This window comes from Haliotis asinina, chromosome 1 (genome assembly GCF_037392515.1).
Source record: "Haliotis asinina isolate JCU_RB_2024 chromosome 1, JCU_Hal_asi_v2, whole genome shotgun sequence".
NCBI classification, from domain to species: domain Eukaryota; kingdom Metazoa; phylum Mollusca; class Gastropoda; order Lepetellida; family Haliotidae; genus Haliotis; species Haliotis asinina.
This window is the reverse complement of record NC_090280.1, coordinates 14,243,984-14,265,545: the sequence shown is the minus strand read 5'-3', so window position 1 is coordinate 14,265,545 and position 21,562 is coordinate 14,243,984. Positions and strand designations below refer to the sequence as shown.

The window sequence follows — 21,562 nt, the reverse complement described above, 5'->3', positions numbered from 1 at the left end:
ATAGCTACATTTTGAGCAGATATCAAATGGAATCCAAGTTTATTTGGAGTTTGAAACCGTAAGCAGAAATTATTTAGTAACCCACGGACAAGTAAGATACCATTATTTGCTTGCCCGAAATGAACACTGACTAGTCCCGGGCGTCGGGCGATCTGATTTTTGAAACCCTGCAATGATTTCTTTAGCCTGTTAGTTTACTTCCTTCCTCTTCAACCTTCACTTTGAAGTCGAACCGAATTTAATTCAAAAATAAATTACGCACACAAATTCATTTTACAGTTTCGAACTCGAATTTCCAGGTACATAACTCTAATGGGTTCGTTTTAAACAATGTTTTGCCCACAGATTTAATGCAACGTTGCATAAAGTCATTCGAACTCATTTCGTTCGAAGCCTGCATCCACCAGTTTGTTTTTACACGTATGTGACATTTGTGACCGAACTGAACCCTTAAGCCTCACCCTGTTGTAGATGATTCCCCCCTTCGGGACCATGGGTGTGTGTCTTTGTGAGTGTGTGACGCTAGTGGTCAGTGACAGTAATATCTGTTATATAGTGGGCTTTGTAAGCTAGGTCCCAAAACTATGTTTGGAAATTCATTGCCAGCTCAATCTCCAGAAAGATCGCACACATATTGACTCTCATGGTTCTTTTGGATGGTTACTTTGATGACAGAAAATGGAAGCAGTTCATCGTGACATTCTCAGGAAGAATCAGTCTGGACTACTGACTAAGTAGAAGTGGTTGACAAACTGGTGCAGTTTAAAGCTACAAGCTGCCGGTGGTGGCGTTGCTCGTTGTTCGTTGCTCCTCTGTATTGATTCCTGGGATGTCTAAGACTGGCATCTCTTTTTTGCAGACGACCACGATGTTGACTGCATGCTGGTCCGTGTCAATATGACAGTGAACCTGAGAGACATCCACAGTCTCAATTGACCTTCAGCTTTTCAAGGGTTCATACAATGTAACAGGGTCAATTCCTCGAATGTTCGGGATCGTAATACATTTCCCACAAAACCATGACTCTAAATAATGATTCAGAGAGTGAGTTTAGTTTTAAGCCGCATTCAGCAATATTCCAGCTATATGGAGAAGAGTACGCAAAGACTAAACTATGCATAGACAGCCAATGCAAATATACTCTTAGTATTGACGTCTTGCCAAATTCACAAACAAAAATATACAATATTTTTACATCACACTCTTAGTTACAAATGTAAATGCACATAACTACCCCGGCGGGCCACATTTCTCTGAAGGTATTCCCACCAGGGCCAAATACGGACAGTCTGGAGACCAGCTCTCATGTTCGACAAAATAAGTGATCAACAGCATGAGCATCGATCTACACAGCTGGGATGCAGTGACAAGTGTTAACCAAGACAGTGAACCTAACCACCCGATCGCATCTAAGCAAGGGTTGCTGAGGACCAGCCCGGGTTGCATATTTTGGGGAATATCTTCACATGTTAAACAATAAACTATGAAGAGATTTAAAAGCTGATATTCCTGTCAATTAAGAATTATCTAACTGACCTGAAGGTTATCATACAACAGTCGGTTTATGTAGATTCATCTACTGTAAATAGGTTTACTGAGAAATAAATAACTATATAACAAACACGCATGGAAAGAAGTTTTGAAGAAGTGAAAGTAAACATTTCAAAGTGTTTAGGTTAAAGAGTGAAGTCCGCAAAGGATTTCAGTAAACAGTTAGCTAGTAGGGGCGGATTGCGTTATCCCAGCGCAGCCCGGGGAAGGGGAGCGATGGAGCCTTGTCGCCAGGCTATGTGTACCTATAAACTACCTGCGTTGTTCATGCTTATACTGGAACAACTCAGTATAACTCCGGCCTGCACACGGCACATGGGAGTCAGGCTCTCCTCGTGGGCGTTCCCGCTCCATCGCATTATAACGGGTCAACAGCAGTGACGGGAGCTTTCCAGTGCACTTGCCCGTCTCCTCTCTACCCGAGAGTGACAGTCTGAAAGGGGACAGATGATCAGGGAGATACGATAAGGTGAAGATGAAATCACAGTTGTGCAACACACTATAAGCAGTAAGTATTTGGCGACAACAAATATATATTTCCAACATCCGTCAAAAACGCATCTATCATTGGTATTTAAGCATAAAAAAGCAACCACGATGCTTGTTTGTCACTTTATAGACATGCAATCATTCTTTTTAACCACCTTAATTATTATTTTTGCAAACGTAGTGAGAGTTGCTCCTGGATCTCTACGTTGATTCATCACTGAGCGCCGCGCCCAGACATGGGCGATTTAAATGCCCAGTATTTACATTAGCTGCACGGCTGTTTGGCTAACGCCTCCTCCCCCAGCTGGTTGTGTATGTATGTGTGTGTGAGTGCGCGCGCGTGCGTGTGTGTATGTGTGTATGTGTGTGTGTGTGTGTCGGTGTCGGTGTCTGTGTATGTGTGTGAGTGTCGGGTGAAAGTGTGATACAGGGGAACACTGGCGAATGTTCAGGTGTCGAACCTACTGTTGTCTAGAAGTATAAGCTTGGTCCCTGCGAAATCTTCTCTAGTGATTATTTTGCGATGTGTCAACCCTGGAAAACTCGAAATATTTTCCTAGGTCTATATAATTTCAGTTCATCGGCATTTTTGTTTGTACGCGACAGATATATACTTGTATATGAGAAGCACGCATCGTTGTATAACGACAGCTATATACTTGTATGTATGGTACATGCATCATTTGTACAGGACAGGTATGTGCATGCCTGTTTGGTATATTCGTCTTTTTAAACGACATGTATACCCGTGTGAATAGCATATGCATAATTTTGTAAACGACAGGTATACAGTTGTATATATGATGCTTGCATCTTTTTAAACGATAGATTATATCTCTAAGCATGATGTTTGCATCTTTTTAAACGACAGGTATATTGTAGTATGTGTGATGTATGCTGCATATTTGTGAACGACACGTATATGTTTGTATGTATGGTATATGCATCGTTTTGTAAAACGACAGGCATATACTTGTATGTAGGATATATGCATTTTTTGTGTATACCATCTGTGTTTACAGGCTATACGAATAATCTGAATGCATACGCATGCATCATGTGATAACGTTCATGCATGATACCTGCACTTCGGTCCGGACACTAACTAACGTCTTTTATTCCGACAGTTTGGTTTTGTGTGATACTGTCCATTTATACCGAGTACCCTTCTACATCATCTGCCCTGACCGTGTATAATTGAGATTTACTTCATCTAACGTGAATATGTGACTTCGCATTTTTTCATTGCTTTGATTATTGTGCTTGTGTATAACGCAGTTCAAGAGCGCGGTTAGTTTGTTCCGTAGCCCCTCAACCACATCATTTCCCTTCAGATTAACCACCTCTGCAATACAAAAGTCCGCAATGAAGAAAGTCAAGATTCCCCCCGTCAGTCTGTTCTCCATTGCGATGCAAGGAACGTCTGAAAGTATATGGGGAAAATTACTGTTATAAAAACTCTAGCTCTCTCTACTCTGGTTCATATATTTACGGCTCTACCCAATCTACCTAAAGCGTTTATTAAAGACTTGGAGCAAAGGTTCTTCTCATTTATATGGAATGGAAAGCCTGAACAAATAAGGAGAGTAACACAGAAAAAAGACTATAAGGAAGGAGGAATTAGGATCACAGATATTCACTCCTTTATTGACTCACATAAAATAGCCCCCCCTAAAAAGATGTCTATCTAGAGCTAACTGTAAAAACACCTGCAACATCCTTTATTCCAGTTAGGAGCTAATATTGACCAGTTCAAGAAAGTACTAGCCTATAATGGCAAGATGTTTTTCAGGCATGGAACAAATACAGATCTTTTAAAACTAATCCAGGTGAGTTTCAGAAAATACTTTACGAACCGCTATGGCTGAACCATCAGTTTGCAGGCTCCTCTTTTTTGATTTATGACTGGTTTAAAATGGATGTGACTGAGATTAAAGATATTTGCAACTCAGACGGGTTAATATCATTTAGTTAATTTAAAGCTAGATTCCCAGTTCAAGGTACTTTTTTAGATTATAATAGACTATTGAAAAATATTCCCTTGACTTGGAGAACTACAATAAGCAATCATAGAGTCGGAAATCTAAATCTCGCTATCAACATAGCGATTTTAACCTTGCTTACATCCTTCAAAGGTTGTAGAATTTTCTACGACACGTTGATTAGAACAGATAAATTACCTGAAGTTTCAACACATGTCTCTGTTTCCCGGGATACTATTTTACTAAATTATAGAAAGTGTACAAAAGAATTAAACTGTTGGATTTCCAGTGCAGATATATTCATAAAGTTATCTATACTAGAAATCAACTGGTGATGAAGATAACAGACAATGACCACTGTACATTCGGCTAAAAAGAATCAGAAAACATTAATGTACACGTGCTTGCTTCATGTGACATTGTATGGACCTTTTGGAATGACTTAAGTCTCTATATTCAAAATATTGTTAATATTAACATTCTATTCACTGATTTTGTAATATTGGGGATTAACACCGACTACCCTTTCGTTAATAATTGCTGGAAAACGGTTCATATATCTAGCTAGTATAAATGACAATGTTTGATAATGTTTTATGCGAGGTAAAAAACCTTTCATTAATTGAAAGATACACATAGCCAGGAAAAATAACACCTTGACCAGTTTTCAGCAAAAATGGCCCAAGGAATTAATACTACAATTGGTAGCCTAGTTCTTTGTTTCTAGAGGTGCAGTATATATTACCCACCGCATGTATCTTTGATACGTAAGTGGTGTTATCACCTGACATAACCTATTACCCAGTGTACCTGTTGTATCAATGTCATGTTGACAATGCCTATATTGCGTCACATTACTACCTAAACGTCATGTATCCGGAATCTACCTACATTTTTATTCTGGGTGTGTTAAGAACTACTTTTCATGTTTTGTGTGTATTCTGTTTGAATATGTATACACTGCCATTATGAAACAGAAAGATATTATTTCAATATCGTGACAATATCCACGCACATCCATACCCCCATACAACTAAGTAGTTACTACGTAACCACCTTGACGAAATGAGTACTGTCTGCAGGCCTCAGAAATATGCCATGCCAGTACCGCTATCGCATCCTTGTACATCTATACTCTTACACAACGGTAATTGTAATTGTGTATCCGCCTCTTTGAAATGATCATAGCCTATATGACTACGGTATTATATGGTGCTGCCATTGTTACAAATCCCTTGTACATCCACATCTTACATGAATATGTATCTGCCTTTCTGAAATGAATACAAAATTGAAAAAAAAACCCAAACTTCTGAAATTAGGTTCCAATATCTACCGAGCTGAAGGTTTCCAGGTTGATCTGCGATCCATCCGCGATTCGAACCCGCACCCTCCGAGCACCTAATCGCCAGCCAGATTTTATCCACTCAGCAACCCGCTGACTGCCGCTGTCAGATACTTTAGTGTGAGAGTGCAGGTTTTTCCCTCTCTCTCTCTCTCTCCCTCCCTCTCTCTCTCTCTCTCTCTCTCTCTCTCTCTCCCTCTCTTACACACACACACACACACACACACACACACACACACACACACAATCACACACACCAAAAAGAAAAAAATAGCAAACCCTCGCGAGTATTTCTCTTTCTCATCTCCCTTGTATGTCACATACCCAAGGCCGGATGTGTTCCTCGAGAACAACTCGTAGTATCTGTTGTGAGACTCGCGAGTCACGTATGTTCATGCCATCAGTGGACAATGATGTCGCGTGGATCTGAGCGTGACAAACACAACACTGGCGACACATCGTGAAGTTTACAATCCCACAGATAGTGCTCTAGTTAAGGTATTGAGTATTCTAAATCAGTTTCACATCGTGGACAAAAGTGAGTGAGTTTAGTTTTACGCCACACTCAGCAATATTCCCACCATATGTCGGCGTGATGTAAATAATCGAGTCTGGACAAGACAACCCAGTGATCAACAACATGAGCATCGATCTGCGCAACTGGGAACCGATGACATGTGTTATGTGTCAACCAAGTCAGCGAGTCTGACCATCCGATGCCGTTAGTGGCCTCTTACGACAAGCATTTTATGGCAAGCATGGGTTGCTGAAGGCCTATTCTACCCCGGGACCTTCACGGGTCTCGTGGACATGAAGTTTGAAAATCCCAGATATAGTGTTGCAATTCAGATATGGGGTAGTATGTAATAAAACAGCATCATAGAAGTAGGAAACAGTCCCCGGTCATGGTTGATGGCTGAATGATGGCCAGATGTCTTTGACCTCTTTGCTTACATCCTTCAAAGGATGTGTTGACATTGGCCAAGATCTTGACGAAAACGATCGTTCTGTCTAACATCAACGACATGTAATCGCTCATTCGTCCACGCTCTGTTGAGCCTGTCAAGGATGTCCAAAGAACAAGTGATTTATCCAAATACTTGGTCAACATTGGTTTCGCTGAAGGTTGCTGGTGAAAAGCAGCAGACCAAGTACACCCTGACAAAGTATTATTGTGAGCATTTGTGTTGTCAATGGACGCTGCGTGTGAGAAAGGATTCTAGGTTTAGACGACAATTCGGGGTAATATTTACAGAAGACTGTATTATGTTAATCATGGTAGGTCGTTGATGGTTCGATGGACACCAACGGGGTGACTAGTTATGTATGAGGTGTCAGATAAAGTATTCACACCAGACATTGAGCGTGTTACAGAGACCTTTACCAAGTGCATGTACTGTAACAACACTAAAGGTGTTCAACTACACATGCCAAGAATTATTCAAGCGCGTAAGCAGGTTGCATAGTTTTATGTATTAGATACATTGAGAGCTTGCGCAACCTTTATAGAAAAAATCATGAGTTAGCCCGGATCACTTTTATCATCGTAGCTACTCCCCTGTTATTACTTGGTCAGGACGGAACGTATTTTGGGAGAGAAGAGACATATTATTCAAGTCAACACATTGATTACAGAACAGTCATTTACACTTACACTTACATACATGCCACACTTACATACATACCACTTACATACATACCACTTACATACATGCCACTTACATACATGTCACTTACATACATACCACTTACATACATGCCACTTACATACATACCACTTACATACATACCACTTACATACATGCCACTTACATACATGTCACTTACATACATACCACTTACATACATACCACTTACATACATGCCACTTACTAACATACCACTTACATACATACCACTTACATACATGCCACTTACATACAAGCCACTTACATACATACCACTTACATACCTGTCACTTATTTACCTGCCACTTACATACCTGCCACTTACATACCTGTCACTTACATACATGCCACTTACATACATTCCACTTACATACATGCCACTTACATACATTCCACTTACATACATGCCACTTACATACCTGTCACTTACATACCTGCCACACTTACATACCTGTCACTTACATACATACTACTTACATACATGCCACTTACATACCTGTCACTTACATACATACCACTTACATACAGACCTATCACTTACATACATGCCACTTACATACCTATCACTTACATACATGCCACTTACATACATACCACTTACATACATACCTATCACTTACATACATGCCACACTTACATACATACCACTGACATACATGCCACTTACATACATGCCACTTACATACCTGCCACTTACATACATGTCACTTACATACCTGCTACTTACATACACACATACCACTTACATACCTACCTGCCACTTACATACAAGCCACTTACATACCACTTACATGTAAGTCTTAACGATATTGTGTTACCCAGTGTCGCTTTCGAATGCCTCATTGTGGTTATGTTCCATCGACCCAGGCGTGATCAGTTTGGAATCTGAACCTAACGCTTTTCGCTAGTCACGCATTAGGCCTGTGTTCGATTCTCCACTTGGGTGCAGTGAGTGTTTCTTGTATTCCTGTGATGCTGCAGGGACATTGCTCAGTGCGACAGTGTTAGTCTACATAAGAAGTTTCATTCAACACCCCCCCCCCCCCACACACACACAATTTAACGCTAGGTTATTAAAAAATAGCCACCCGCTGTGTTTGATGGCATCCATCATTGTGCTTGATACTTATGTAGGAGAGATACCCGCCATTCACAAACTATGTCTGTGCTTTCACTGAGCAACAATGGATGTTTGCTATGAGTCTCTGGGTTGAGGTGTCCTGACAAAAGGGAGGACAGTGAAAACCAGCTTGGTGAGGTTACAGACGCGGAGTGAGGACACGAGTGGGAAGGCCAATACCGTGCAACCCACTTTTATGACATGATGACACTGTAGACATACTGTAATGACACTACGGACATGTTGTGAGGTACCCACGAATGTAACTACGGACATACTGTGATGTAACTACGGACATACTGTGATGTAACTACGGACATACTGTGATGTAACTACGGACATACTGTGATGACACTAAAAACACATTGTGATGACAGAACGTCGTGCGACGTGTGCATCTCTGAAATTATGGTGATTCACCTGGATTAGGAATGTTGTTTAGCCCCACCCCTCACCTTTGGTGGTGTAGGTAGTGATGTAGAAAATAGTAAAACACATATTTATTTCATTTAAAAGAACTATATTTGGTATTATTGAAAGTTAGCATCACATTCCAATACCGCTCTATGCGGAAATGAAACACCACAAAGTGTTTACAAAGTTCTGACATATAGTTTTGCAAAGGTGAGCTTCTGTAATGTTAAGATGTATTGTACAGTTGAGTTGAATTGTACCTGTTGAGTTCTTATGGTACTCTTTCAGGATAATGCAGAATGAAGTCAAATCATGTGGCGTTCGCCATCATCATCAGCCTTGGCACCATCGCACTCATCGTTTTCGACGACATCCTCCGAAACGTGCTGCGAAAGGCCAAGAACGAAATGCGTACAATTCCAATGGAGTTCTCGTTTGACGATTTGCCGCTCAAGTGTAAATATCTATTCCGCAATAATGACATGGAGATTGAACGAGCCAGGGTACGGATGCTTAAAGATGTCCGGCTTGGACCAAGTATTGATCATGGAGCGTACTCCGTCATGACACAGAACTGTACGGAGTTTAAACGAAACCGGAAGTATATACTAAATGTAACTCGTGAGGAAGAAGAGTTCCCTATAGCCTTCAGTGTGTTGATGTACCAGAATGTGGAACAGTTTGAGCGGCTGTTGCGCGCTGTTTACAGACCTCACAACTACTACTGCGTGCACGTCGACAGCAAAACCTCCGGGGTAATAACGAATGCAGTTAGCAACATCGTCAACTGTTTTCCGAACGTATTTCTGTCGTCGAGGTCTGTAGATGTTAGGTGGGGAGAGTTCTCCGTGCTAGAACCGGAACTAGTGTGCATTCGGGACCTTCTTCAATACAGCCGGAAGTGGAAATATTTCATCAACCTCACCGGCCAGGAGTTTCCCTTGAAGACGAACTACCAACTGGTTAGGATACTCAGGGCATACAGTGGAGCGAATGATGTTAGCGCCACGGTATCTAGGTAGGTCACGTGGTCAGATTAGTGAGTGATACAGTGAGTGAGTGAGTGAGTGAGTGCCACATACTGTAGAGCTTCTTCCAGCAGGTGGTGATATGTTACTGATACTTTAGGATTTACCGAAGCATGAACCATATATATACATATACGTAAGGAAAGTCAAGTTCCATTATCAAACTTTGATCGAACAGTAGAGTAATTTTATATATGTATATCATTTTTTTCTGCAGTTCTGTAAAATGTGTCTCCGATGAAGTGATTCATGGTATTAGGTGGTATATTTGACAAATCTGACCTTGAAGTCAGGTATGTACAGGTTACCGTTAAGATGGAAAGAATTTCTGCTACAAGGATTCTGGGTGTTCTATTGTAATACAGATACTAACAGGTGGCCTGAAGTACAGGTGGTCTAACGTGTCACAGGGTCTAAGACCCCTGAAGATCCGGAATGGAAGTGGTCAGTAACGAATGGTTGTCTTAAGAGGCCACGAAAGGGATTAGGTGGTCAGATTATGTAACACATGTCATCGTATCCCAGTTGCGTCGATCGATACTCATGCTGTTGATCATTAGATTGTCTGATCCAGACCTGATTACTTACACACCACAACCATTTTGCTGGAATATTGCTGAGTGTTGCATAAAGCCAAACCAACCCGCTCTGATGAAGATGCTGGGACGTGTCCAAGCATTTCGTCGAGGTGTATAAGTGTCCGTTCGTTTCAAATAAAGGTGTAACGTGTCACGAATGTCAGAACGAACTGTGGAAGTTTTCTCTTGTATGAGTAGATTAAGGGTACCGACATCACGGATATGGAGACTGCTGTAGTCATGGATAATCCATGAACCTGACACGGCATCGAATTAGGTAATCAGTTACGGTAGACGTGTCCTTCCATAATGATTCAACACGAAGTTAGCCTCATGAATTGAAATGGACATGCTTACAAAGTGCCAGTTAATATTTACACAGATCCGACGGATGTTTGTTAAGGTGGGGATCTGGGAATATCAGCGACTGTCGTGGGTAGGGGACCTAGCATTTAGTATTTTTGCAGTGGTCCGTAACCTGGGATATTCCTGTAGATAGAATAGGTTGTAGTTCCCAAAGTCAAGGACACTCAATGTGTTCAAACGTGGGTCAGGAACAAGAGTGCGTTCTAAATACGATCAGGGACACGAATACGTCCCTGCCTGGATCAACAACATGAGTACCATCAAGCCTTGGTCAGAAACATGAGTGTAATCAAGCCGTGGTCAGAAACATGAGTGTAATCAAGCCGTGGTCAGAAACATGAGTGTAATCAAGCCATGGTCAGAAACAAGAGTGCATTCAAGCCTTGGTCAGAAACATAAGTGCATTCACGCCTTGGTCAGAAACATGAGTGCGTCCAAGACTGGGCCAGGAACGTCGTTGCGCCTTAGGCTGGGCCAGGGTCATCATTGTGGCACTAAATGTCATTCACCATGTCATCTGACCCAGACTGTATTTCCGCCTGATAAAGCTTGAGTATAGCGATCTAAACCCAACACTTGTACCCTGTTACCTCAATATTTTTCACAAGCTGTGAATGTCTACACCCAAGTATAATGGTAGCTAAAAATACTACCAGCAAAAACTGGTTATTCGATGGTTATGTACTTAACACAAGTGTCCTAGCAGTGGTTTGGGCACTAACATAGAAGTGATTCGGCGACAGTGTAACGTACTATAATTACGTAACCCTAAAGATATTCAAATCGACAGGTTTTCTTTGACGAAATGACATTTAATGAACTTGCTTTCAAGAACACTGTCCATTATCAGATTGTTTTTGCCGAGCCATTAAACTGCATTCAGGTCTAGTTCTCAGTTTCAATCACTTTGTCACAGTGACACTGGAAGCAAAACAAATACGGAAGAAATCAAGACATTTATCCACATACGTATAGTACGCATCACACTAAGATCGAAAACTAGCTAAGCTGAAGTACATTGATAATAGATAATTGTTATACGTCCACACATCTAACAGGGTACATGGGGAATAAATAATTGTTCAACATATGTCCACACATCTAACAGGGTACATGAGTAATAAATAATTGTTCCACATATGTCCACACATCTAATAGGGTACAGGGGCGTTGTCCTGACAGGACCCCTTCAATAACGTAATAATGTTCAAGGGCGGTTTGACTTTGTTCATGGTCGTCCACCAGTAGCAGTCCTGTTTATTCAAGGAGACCCAGACCTCCAGCTGATCGGACCAATTTAGCCATGTTTGGAATGGTAGACGACTGGTGGTTTGACTGATGTTTGTCTTTATTTGATACAGAGTCATAATTCAGTAGTGAAGCATAACTGTATGGATGACAACGTCTTGTTAAGTGCATAGAGAGATGTTTCGATGTTGATTCTTACACCCTTTTCAAGCTAAACGTTGGTATAAATACATGATGTGTTGTGACAAATAGCAGATTGATAACAACATGTAACTGAATAACAAGTAGTATATAATTCGATGAAGTCAACAGACAATTGGATGAGGTCAGCAGCACCCCATATACAGGCTTATAGGGGGCTATGATAGAGTGTTGCTAAATTCTTCATAGCCCATAATCTGTTTGGGTGTAGTCACTTTCAGTTTGGTAACGGTGTAAGAATTTGCAACAAAACGTCGCTCTATGCAACAAACAAGGAGTTATCTTTAAGTGGTGTTCTCCATCACTTCTGGAATGCCGATCTAACACGCCTGAATTCATCCATGGTAACAATTCGAGCAACAAAACTGACTGAGTACTTCCGTACTTTCTCAGTGGGTTCCATGTTCTCAGAAGATCTGCCTTCTGCGTGAGCCCAGTGACATGTCCGGTCGTTAATCACCCTATTTTTGTATTTAACAGTTTTCCTTGTGGTGGTAGATTGAGGTTCTTATGGTCTTTGATGGCCCATCTCCCTCCCTCATTCACGCTAAACAGTGGTACAAGAAGGAGAACCGTGTAGGACACGCCGAGTACCATGTAGGACACTCTAACTACCATGTAGGACTTGCAAACAACTCCATCGTATCGTAGAGATATGTAGAAGATCCACCTAGAGCGTACATATAATGTACATGCACTCCGAACAGTACCGTAGGCCTATGAAGACGCCTGGACCATCATCTTCCAACTTGTGCCCCCAAACTGGTAACCTGTCATGCCTGTATTTTGTACATGGAATACGGACGCGGGCGTTTACTTCGCCTGCCTACATACATTGCTCCTACTTTCCCTGTTATTCATGTCCCGGTATAACGAGGTTCGGCGTTTGAGTCAGAAATAAAACCAAAAAGAATACATTGATGACTGGCACAAGTTGAATCATTGCATATGAACATTCTAGTGTATGTAAACGCATTCCATATCTGTATCACTTCAGGCAAACAGCTTTTGTTTGCCCAATATCATGAAGAAAAATATGTTTTTCAAGAGCTCCACTTATCATTTGGAAGGAAAAGTTACATGAACAATGTTTGCATCCTCAAATGATGCCTTTTAACAACTCACCACGACCCCATCATTGTACTTCTAATGTTAGGATGGATCGTCTCAATACTTAACTGGAAACCTGCACAGGTCGACCTGTTTGGAGTATTATGGAGTCCGAGAAGGGACGTTGTCGCGTTGTCGCCCTCTCAAAAACAAGCAAACTGAGGTGAAAATTAACCAAAGCGCGACAAAGCGACAATGCGACAATGCGACAAAGCGACATTTCGCCCATTTGTCGCATTGTCGCGTGTCGCGTTTCGAAAAACATTTTCTCTGTTCCTCCAAAGTGCGACACGCGACATAGCGACACTTTTCAAGGTCAGAATATGTCGCGTTGTCGCATTGTCTCGCTTTGGTTAATTTTCACCTCATTTTGCTTGTTTTTTTGAGAGGGCGACAACGCGACAATGCGACAACGCGACAATGTCCCTTCACGAATTCCATAGAGTATAAAGTGAGCTGGGTGTCTTCAAGGTGAAGGAAAAGACTGACGCGACAGCAATGTAGAGCAAATACATTTTCCTCCCGGAAACCACTCTCAGCGATCCTGTACTATGTGACGTCTGTATTAAACCGGTTTGATTGCCACCATACAATTTGATGAATGCCCCCATTTTAACTATTACCTGAACTTAGCGGATTGTGCAACGGCAGAATAAAGAACAACGATTGCTCAGAGTGACTGCAGTCAGCAATATTTCATCTTTCCCGGGGACCTGTAAGTAATGGAGTAAACAGAAAGAGCATAAACAATGGCTGGTGGTGTGAGCAATAGCACAGTGGCCAGGCATCACGCACTGTAAACACGGTACATGGGTACACAGTACTGACGGTCTTCGCGGTTGTGAGAGTGGGGCGGTAGGGTAGTCTAGAGGTTCAAGCTCACTCGTCACGCTGAAAACCCCGGTTCGATTCTCCACATGGGTATAATGTGTGAAGTCCATTTCTAGTATCCCCCACCTGATATTGAAGGAATATTGCTAAAGGCGGCGTAAAACTAAACTCACAACTAAATTCACCCCCAATTTTCCTGCCGCTATATGGTCTCCCCAAATTTCATTTATTTGTGCAGCTTCTACTATATCTGTAGGTGTGTGGCAGTGCGACTGATCAACGTCATGACGGTCCCATGAGTGTCATCTCACTCTAGTTGGACTTTCTGACTTCAAGGTATATAGCACTGTTGACAACACTTAACACATTTTTGAATTTCGACAAGGTTTGGCGTTTTGATATTTCTGTATAGGTGAATAGATATATAGTTTTACAGTTACGGGTTTGACAGGAGCTTTGATTTTAAAGTATAGTTCTGACACTCAAAACACATGTAAAAGAACAGCTTTGTGAGGAAACCTGGTGCTGAGAAACGTCCAGCCACTGAATCTGTTTATGACCAGCCATGGTCAAAGACACCATCTACAGTAAAATATGCTCTCTTATGTTTGTTTATGTAGGCTTACAAAGGAATGCTTAGATTTTAAACAGGGTAAATTCATCAAAGCGTCTGAGAACGTAAGCCTGGTGCTGAGAAACGTCCAGTCGCTGAATCTGTTTATGACCAGCCATGGTCAAAGACACCATCTACAGTAAAATATGCTCTCTTATGTTTACTTATGTAGGCTTACAAAGGAATGCTTAGATTTTAAACAGGGTAAATTCATCAAAGCGTCTGAGAACGTAAGCCTGGTGCTGAGAAACGTCCAGTCGCTGAATCTGTTTATGACCAGCCATGGTCAAAGACACCATCTACAGTAAAATATGCTCTCTTATGTTTGTTTATGTAGGCTTACAAAGGAATGCTTAGATTTTAAACAGGGTAAATTCATCAAAGCGTCTGAGAACGTAAGCCTGGTGCTGAGAAACGTCCAGCCGCTGAATCTGTTGACGACCAACCATGGTCAGAGACACCATCTACAGTATAACATGCTCTCTTATGTTTGTTTATGTAGGCTTAAAAAGGAATGCTTAGATTTTAAACAGGGTAAATTCATCAAAGCGTCTGAGAACGTAAGCCTGGTGCTGAGAAACGTCCAGTCGCTGAATCTGTTTATGACCAGCCATGGTCAAAGACACCATCTACAGTAAAATATGCTCTCTTATGTTTGCTTATGTAGGCTTACAAAGGAATGCTTAGATTTTAAACAGGGTAAATTCATCAAAGCGTCTGAGAACGTAAGCCTGGTGCTGAGAAACGTCCAGTCGCTGAATCTGTTTATGATCAGCCATGGTCAGAGACACCATCTACAGTAAAATATGCTCTCTTATGTTTACTTATGTAGGCTTACAAAGGAATGCTTAGATTTTAAACAGGGTAAATTCATCAAAGCGTCTGAGAACGTAAGCCTGGTGCTGAGAAACGTCCAGTCGCTGAATCTGTTTATGACCAGCCATGGTCAGAGACACCATCTACAGTAAAATATGCTCTCTTATGTTTACTTATGTAGGCTTACAAAGGAATGCTTAGATTTTAAACAGGGTAAATTCATCAAAGCGTCTGAGAACGTAAGCCTGGTGCTGAGAAACGTCCAGTCGCTGAATCTGTTTATGACCAGCCATGGTCAGAGACACCATCTACAGTAAAATATGCTCTCTTATGTTTACTTATGTAGGCTTACAAAGGAATGCTTAGATTTTAAACAGGGTAAATTCATCAAAGCGTCTGAGAACGTAAGCCTGGTGCTGAGAAACGTCCAGTCGCTGAATCTGTTTATGACCAGCCATGGTCAAAGACACCATCTACAGTAAAATATGCTCTCTTATGTTTACTTATGTAGGCTTACAAAGGAATGCTTAGATTTTAAACAGGGTAAATTCATCAAAGCGTCTGAGAACGTATATACCCAACGTCTGATTCGACCTGATGTTCGGTGACCTGATGATGAAGGTGTCGGCCTTGTACCCTACAATGCATTAAGTCATAACCTTCCATACCCCTCACTGAAGTGCAGGAAAAGGGAACTCCTTGAAAAGTTTCATCATCATCGTAATCTTCGTCATTATTCTCACCATCAACGTTGTTGGCATCGAATCTAAATTTGATTGTAAAAAACCGAAAATTATCATCATCATCGACAGGTCTTACAATGGCTATTAGAAATTATACACATAGAGAAGCGAATTCTATACCCCCCAACGTCTTCATCATCAGAGACACAACTTTTCGGCGTATGTACTTCTCCTTCATCAGACCCGTGAAAGTCCCGGGGTAGAATAGGTCTTCAGCAACCATGCTTGCCATAAAAGGCGACTATGCTTATCGCAAGAGGCCACTAACGGGATCGGGTGGTCAAGCTTGCTGACTTGGTTGGCACATGCCATCGGTTCCCAGTTGCGCAGATCGATGCTCATGTTGTTGGTCACTGGATTGTCTGGCCCAGATTCGATTATTTACAGCACGCCGCCATATGGTGGGAATATTGCTGAGTGCGCCATAAAACTAAACTCACTCACCTTCATCAATGGAATGAATAAGCCGAGGCAGAGGACATATATATGTACATGTAGGAAAAACCAAACCAGTGTCGACGCCCGCATCATAATCATTATTATCCCGGCCGAGATGATGGGGACACATTTGAGAAAAGACTGTGTTGGAAACCAAATATGGCACAAATGGCTTGATGGAGGTCGAAAACAGAAACTGTGTTACGATTCTATAGAGAGTTATGATCACTGTCATGCGTTTCTTGACTTTGTGCACGTACCTCTAAAGAGGACAGCTTTTCTCAAAAACAGTTAAAATATTGGGAAACCAAATGTGTGTGTTTTCAGGTCATGAATTTCGCGTGATTGAGCTAAAACACAGGGACAAAATAGTAGCAGAACACTGTGGCGGGAGATGGGGCTATTGATGACAATGCCTCCTTGTTGTTATTGTCCATGTCTGTGCCATTCAAATATTGCTGACAAGGGCGTGCTACTTTCCAGAATATTTGAGAACGCCTATCGCTGGTGGCAGGCTGGTCCCCCTCCCGCGGACATCCGACCGGTGAAGGGGGCCGTGCATATCATAGCCAACCGCCACTTCGTCGACTACGCCGTGCACCACCCAGTGGCTCACGATCTCCTGCAGTGGGTCAAGAAGACCAAGGTCCCTGATGAGACGTTTTTCGCCACCCTCAACCACAACCCGCAACTCCGGATCCCTGGGTCATATCAAGGTAAGCAGAGCTCGCCATGTACTTCACCGATGATAACCTGCTTTCACATGATTTCACATGATTTCACATGATTTCACATATCTTGAATGAGATCTTTCTGACATGGCTGTCTCGTGTGGTCAAGCCCGCTGGCTTTCGTGGATCAGCGTCCATCATATCAATATGTGGTTGCCTGGATCAGACTCGATGATTTTCAGGCCTCCGCCATATAACCGGAGTAACTTGCTAAATGCAGCGTTTGACAAAACGATACATATAGATTGGTACAGTCGATGAACGCGGGAATTCGACTAAGGGACACACATCTGGAGATGCATGCCGTGGTTTATAAATAGGTACCTTTAGGTACTTCGGTCTGTAACGTACTCCCACTTGAGAAAATGTTATGTTTGATACAATGGCAATGCTCTCGTTGTTTCATGAGTTGGACGTCTATATTATTCTATTCCATACGAATTGGTTTCTTGTAGGCGAGCCGGAAACTGATCCAATCACGAAACCGTTCTTGGCGCGGTACAAGGTGTGGGACAAGGGTTTGTTCTTCTTCCTTGATGACTGTCAAGGCAAGTACGTCCGCCACATCTGCATCTTCGGCGTGGGGGACCTGCATCGCCTAGTCCAGAGGAAGCATCTGTTCGCCAACAAGTTCCAGCTGGACTTTGAGCCTTTGGTGCTAGATTGCATGGAGGAATGGTACTTCAACATGACGCGCGACGAGGACCTTGGGAGGCTGGACTTTGATGATCGTTACTACAGAAACCTAGGGTTTGTTAAGAACCAGGTGCCCTTGTCTCCGACAAGCTACAGAGCCTTGCTGTAGGTGCTGAAGTGTTGTCATGTACTCCCTGTAGTCGGAAGTGGACATGTATATGTGTGGCTATATGAAGGTTGATGGCTTCAGAAGTGGAATATATTTGTGAACTTTTTAACCACAGAATCACTTCAAAACACTCGTTTTACTGTACCGCAGGCCACCTATCCTGTCGAGTCTCGAAGACCTGTAAATCTGTGTGACCCCTCTATCCATTTGTGACGTTTCTGTCCATCTGTGTGACCCTTCTGTCCATCTGTGACCCTTCTGTCCATCTTTGCAATTCCTCTACTCATCTGTTACCCTTCTGTCCATCTGTATGTGGCCCGTGTATCTCTCCCATCTGTGTGACTCTTCTGTACATCTGTTGACCCCTCTATCCATTTGTGTGATCGTTAGGTCCATCTGTGACATTCTGTCAATCTTTACACTCCCTCTATCATTCTGTGTAACCTTCTGACCATGTGTGTGACCTGTTCATCTGTGTGACCTGTCCATCTGTGTGACCTTCTGTGTGACCCTTCTGTTCATCTGTGACTGTCCTGTGATCCTACTGTCCATCTTTCCAAACCCTCTGTCCATCTGTGTGACATTTTGCCCACGTGTGTGACCCCTGTGTCCAACTGTCAGAATACGTCCCGACAGGTACTCAACTTATCTTCTATATCCCCAGGGATACCCTTACGAAAGCAATGACACCCGGGGACCCGACCCCATCAGTGATCTATCGGGAACCTTTGTTGTAGCAGGTTGAAATATTCACATTGAGCAAACTGTTTCGGTGTTTCGGGTTTCACAACCATGGCTCTTGCGATCGTAAATAGCTAGCTGTTCTGTACATTACTATTTACCAACCAGTCAAATGTTGTGAAAAGCATAAGCAGGGTAATATTTTTGTACCAGGAAACAGTGTCTGTTTATCACTTTGCTGAATGTTTGCTGGACTAAAACATCTATAGTCTCTGAAATGAATTTATTTTTGACAAAAGCTTTCTACATAATACGTATAATGAAATGAACTGCATTGGTTGTATTAAGTATTTTATATTTTTTCAGAATGTTCTGACACAGGAGGACGGGTCTTGCTTTCTCATGTATGCCTCGCCAAGAGTGTTGTTATTTTGTTACACAGCCATTCTTTATTACTATTGAACTTATATTTCTAAAGTAAAACAAATAACGTCGAACCATGTAGACTTGCGATATGTAGACGCCATGTTGTTTTCTTGCAGACAGCTCGAATACTGATCACGTGACAGGTACATAATGGTCATATGATGAGACAGAAATCGAGGTCAAGGGCATTTTCACTCGGGGTCAATTGCCTAGTGATACGCCATCCTTGAAAATTAATATTGTTTCGTCACGTGTTTTGAATTAATCAGCGAAATTATGATTTTCTCAGTTGTGGTTTTACGACTGGGATATTTTCAACAGGGTGATTCGTAATTAAAAGATATTGGAGCGGGAAGACCTTCATGCAGTGTCGTCTGATTTCAATACAATATTTTTTCAGGAAAGCTTTATGTAATGCTATCAATATGCAAACATTGTGTAAGTGAAATGTAGTATTATTTTTACCTTTCTTCAGTGCATGTATTGTCATGTATTGTAATTGTAAATGGTTTCCTTGACAACGGTGGAGGTCAGACCTGAACTAGCACAACCAGGATGCTGAGGTTTGGTTGCTTTGCCTCAATATGTTTTTGTTGGCAGTTTTCCTATTTTAATTCTGAAATGGCTTAGGGATATTTGTAAAACGACGGGAAATGGATGATCCTCTTAATCATTTCACGAAAGGACTGAAATTTCACAATCTGACTGTAACCTATACATGATTGACTGAAACTGAAGCAGCACACAACATCTTCTCCAAGCGCTTGTTTCTGTCGCCCATGATGCCTTGTAAAAGGAAACTGTCGTTTGTTTTGTTACGGTGGGATAATGACAGGTTAAAAGCCGTCCTTGAACCATTTCTCGCATTAGTTGTATGAAATGTTATAAACGAATAAGTGTACTATCTTACCAAAGCTTTAATGACTGGTATGTAACTATTCTACTCTCGTGTAACGGACGCTGATTCTACAAAATCAACAACAGATCCCTTCGTGTTCAGGGGATGGTGCATCAGTATACAGACACAACTTGAATAACTAGATACAGAAGGTAAATGATGGTATATGTCTTGTATTTCCATCTGTAATATGTGTTTTACTTCTTGGCATTTGTTAGTTTTGTATATAATTGTCTTTCATAAGCCATTAATAAATACTGTATACATGTGTGTGGGGGGTGGGGTTGGGGGAAGCGCATATATACAGATTTAGTTCACCTTTGTTGTATACTGTTTGTGAGTTGTTTTAGATGCGCTGGATTTCAACGTGGTCTGGTGCTCATACTGTCATCCACTGGGGCAAAGTAGTTACCAGGTTTGTCTCATGTACCAGGCCACATTAGTCGTCCACTAGGAATACCTTACCAGATATAATCGTGACAAATATGAAAATCAATGTATCAGGGAACACGAATAAATATCACTGTCAAGTGCTGACGGAGGGAAGACGTTTGGGTCTCGCTTCTTGAATTTAAGTGGATGTTAGAGGCGACTAACGGGATCGGGTGGTCAAGCTCGCTGACTTGGTAGACTTGGTCAACGGTTTCCAGTTGTGCAAATCGATGCTTATGCTGTTGATCACTGGATTGTCTGGTTCAGATTCGAGTGTTGACAGACGCCACTATACACCTGGAATACTGATGAGTGCGACGTTAAGCAATGCACAAAACAACCAGAATTTAACTATGGGACAGCCAGGTAAGTTCTGCCATCCAAATGACGTAGCTTCACGTCAGTAGCCGACGTGCTCGGTCGGTGTTTATCAAACGTCTGGTGCGTGGATCTGGTGTCTGGGAGTCCTACATATGTCTGTTTGTATATTGCCCATGTTTAACAGAAGTTGAAACCGAAAGATGATGGTTTCACGCATGATGTGGTTCTCTTACATTGAACGGATGGCAGGAACTGAACCCGGTATTAGGCGTGACAGGACAACCCTTACCCTCTATGCCATCTCGTACTTCGCAGAAGAACAGCACTGTCCGTCAATAGACCCTACTACACAAAGTAAACCAAGGCAAGAAGATTGCAGAGTGTTGATGCTGTTATTTCTGCTGCATAAGTTGATGGTAGCTTAGTGAATGTTGTATTGGGAGCAGGAATGTATACTACGCTACAAACGGCATTTAGCATCACGTCGCAATTCGTATACTTCAGATTTACGTGTCTTCTGTCATATTTAGACGGTTACAAGGTATAGAAAAGCAAGAATGTCCTGCCTGAAAAGCTGCGAAGTGGTGGATGCCGTTCGATGGAGACGATGCAGTGAATGACGGGAATAACCAGCTCTTCTGAGCTGTTTTGTATTGCAAGCAGTGACAGGGATGAGGTGTCGGCATATAAAAACACAAGTAGTTTGAAATGTTAGAATGTCTGTGGTT

At 41.9% G+C, this 21,562-nt stretch overlaps 1 protein-coding gene across 1 annotated transcript; it reads left to right on the top strand.

The window, feature by feature from the left end:
- The first annotated feature begins 8,810 nt into the window (after nt 1–8,810).
- On the top strand, nt 8,811–18,797 carry LOC137283876 (beta-1,3-galactosyl-O-glycosyl-glycoprotein beta-1,6-N-acetylglucosaminyltransferase 3-like). Its single transcript, XM_067815585.1, has 3 exons — nt 8,811–9,586; nt 17,024–17,256; nt 17,727–18,797. The coding sequence occupies exons 1-3, from the start codon at nt 8,868–8,870 to the stop codon at nt 18,074–18,076; spliced, it is 1,302 nt and encodes a 433-aa protein (XP_067671686.1). The 5' UTR covers nt 8,811–8,867; the 3' UTR covers nt 18,077–18,797.
- Nucleotides 18,798–21,562: the final 2,765 nt, after the last annotated feature.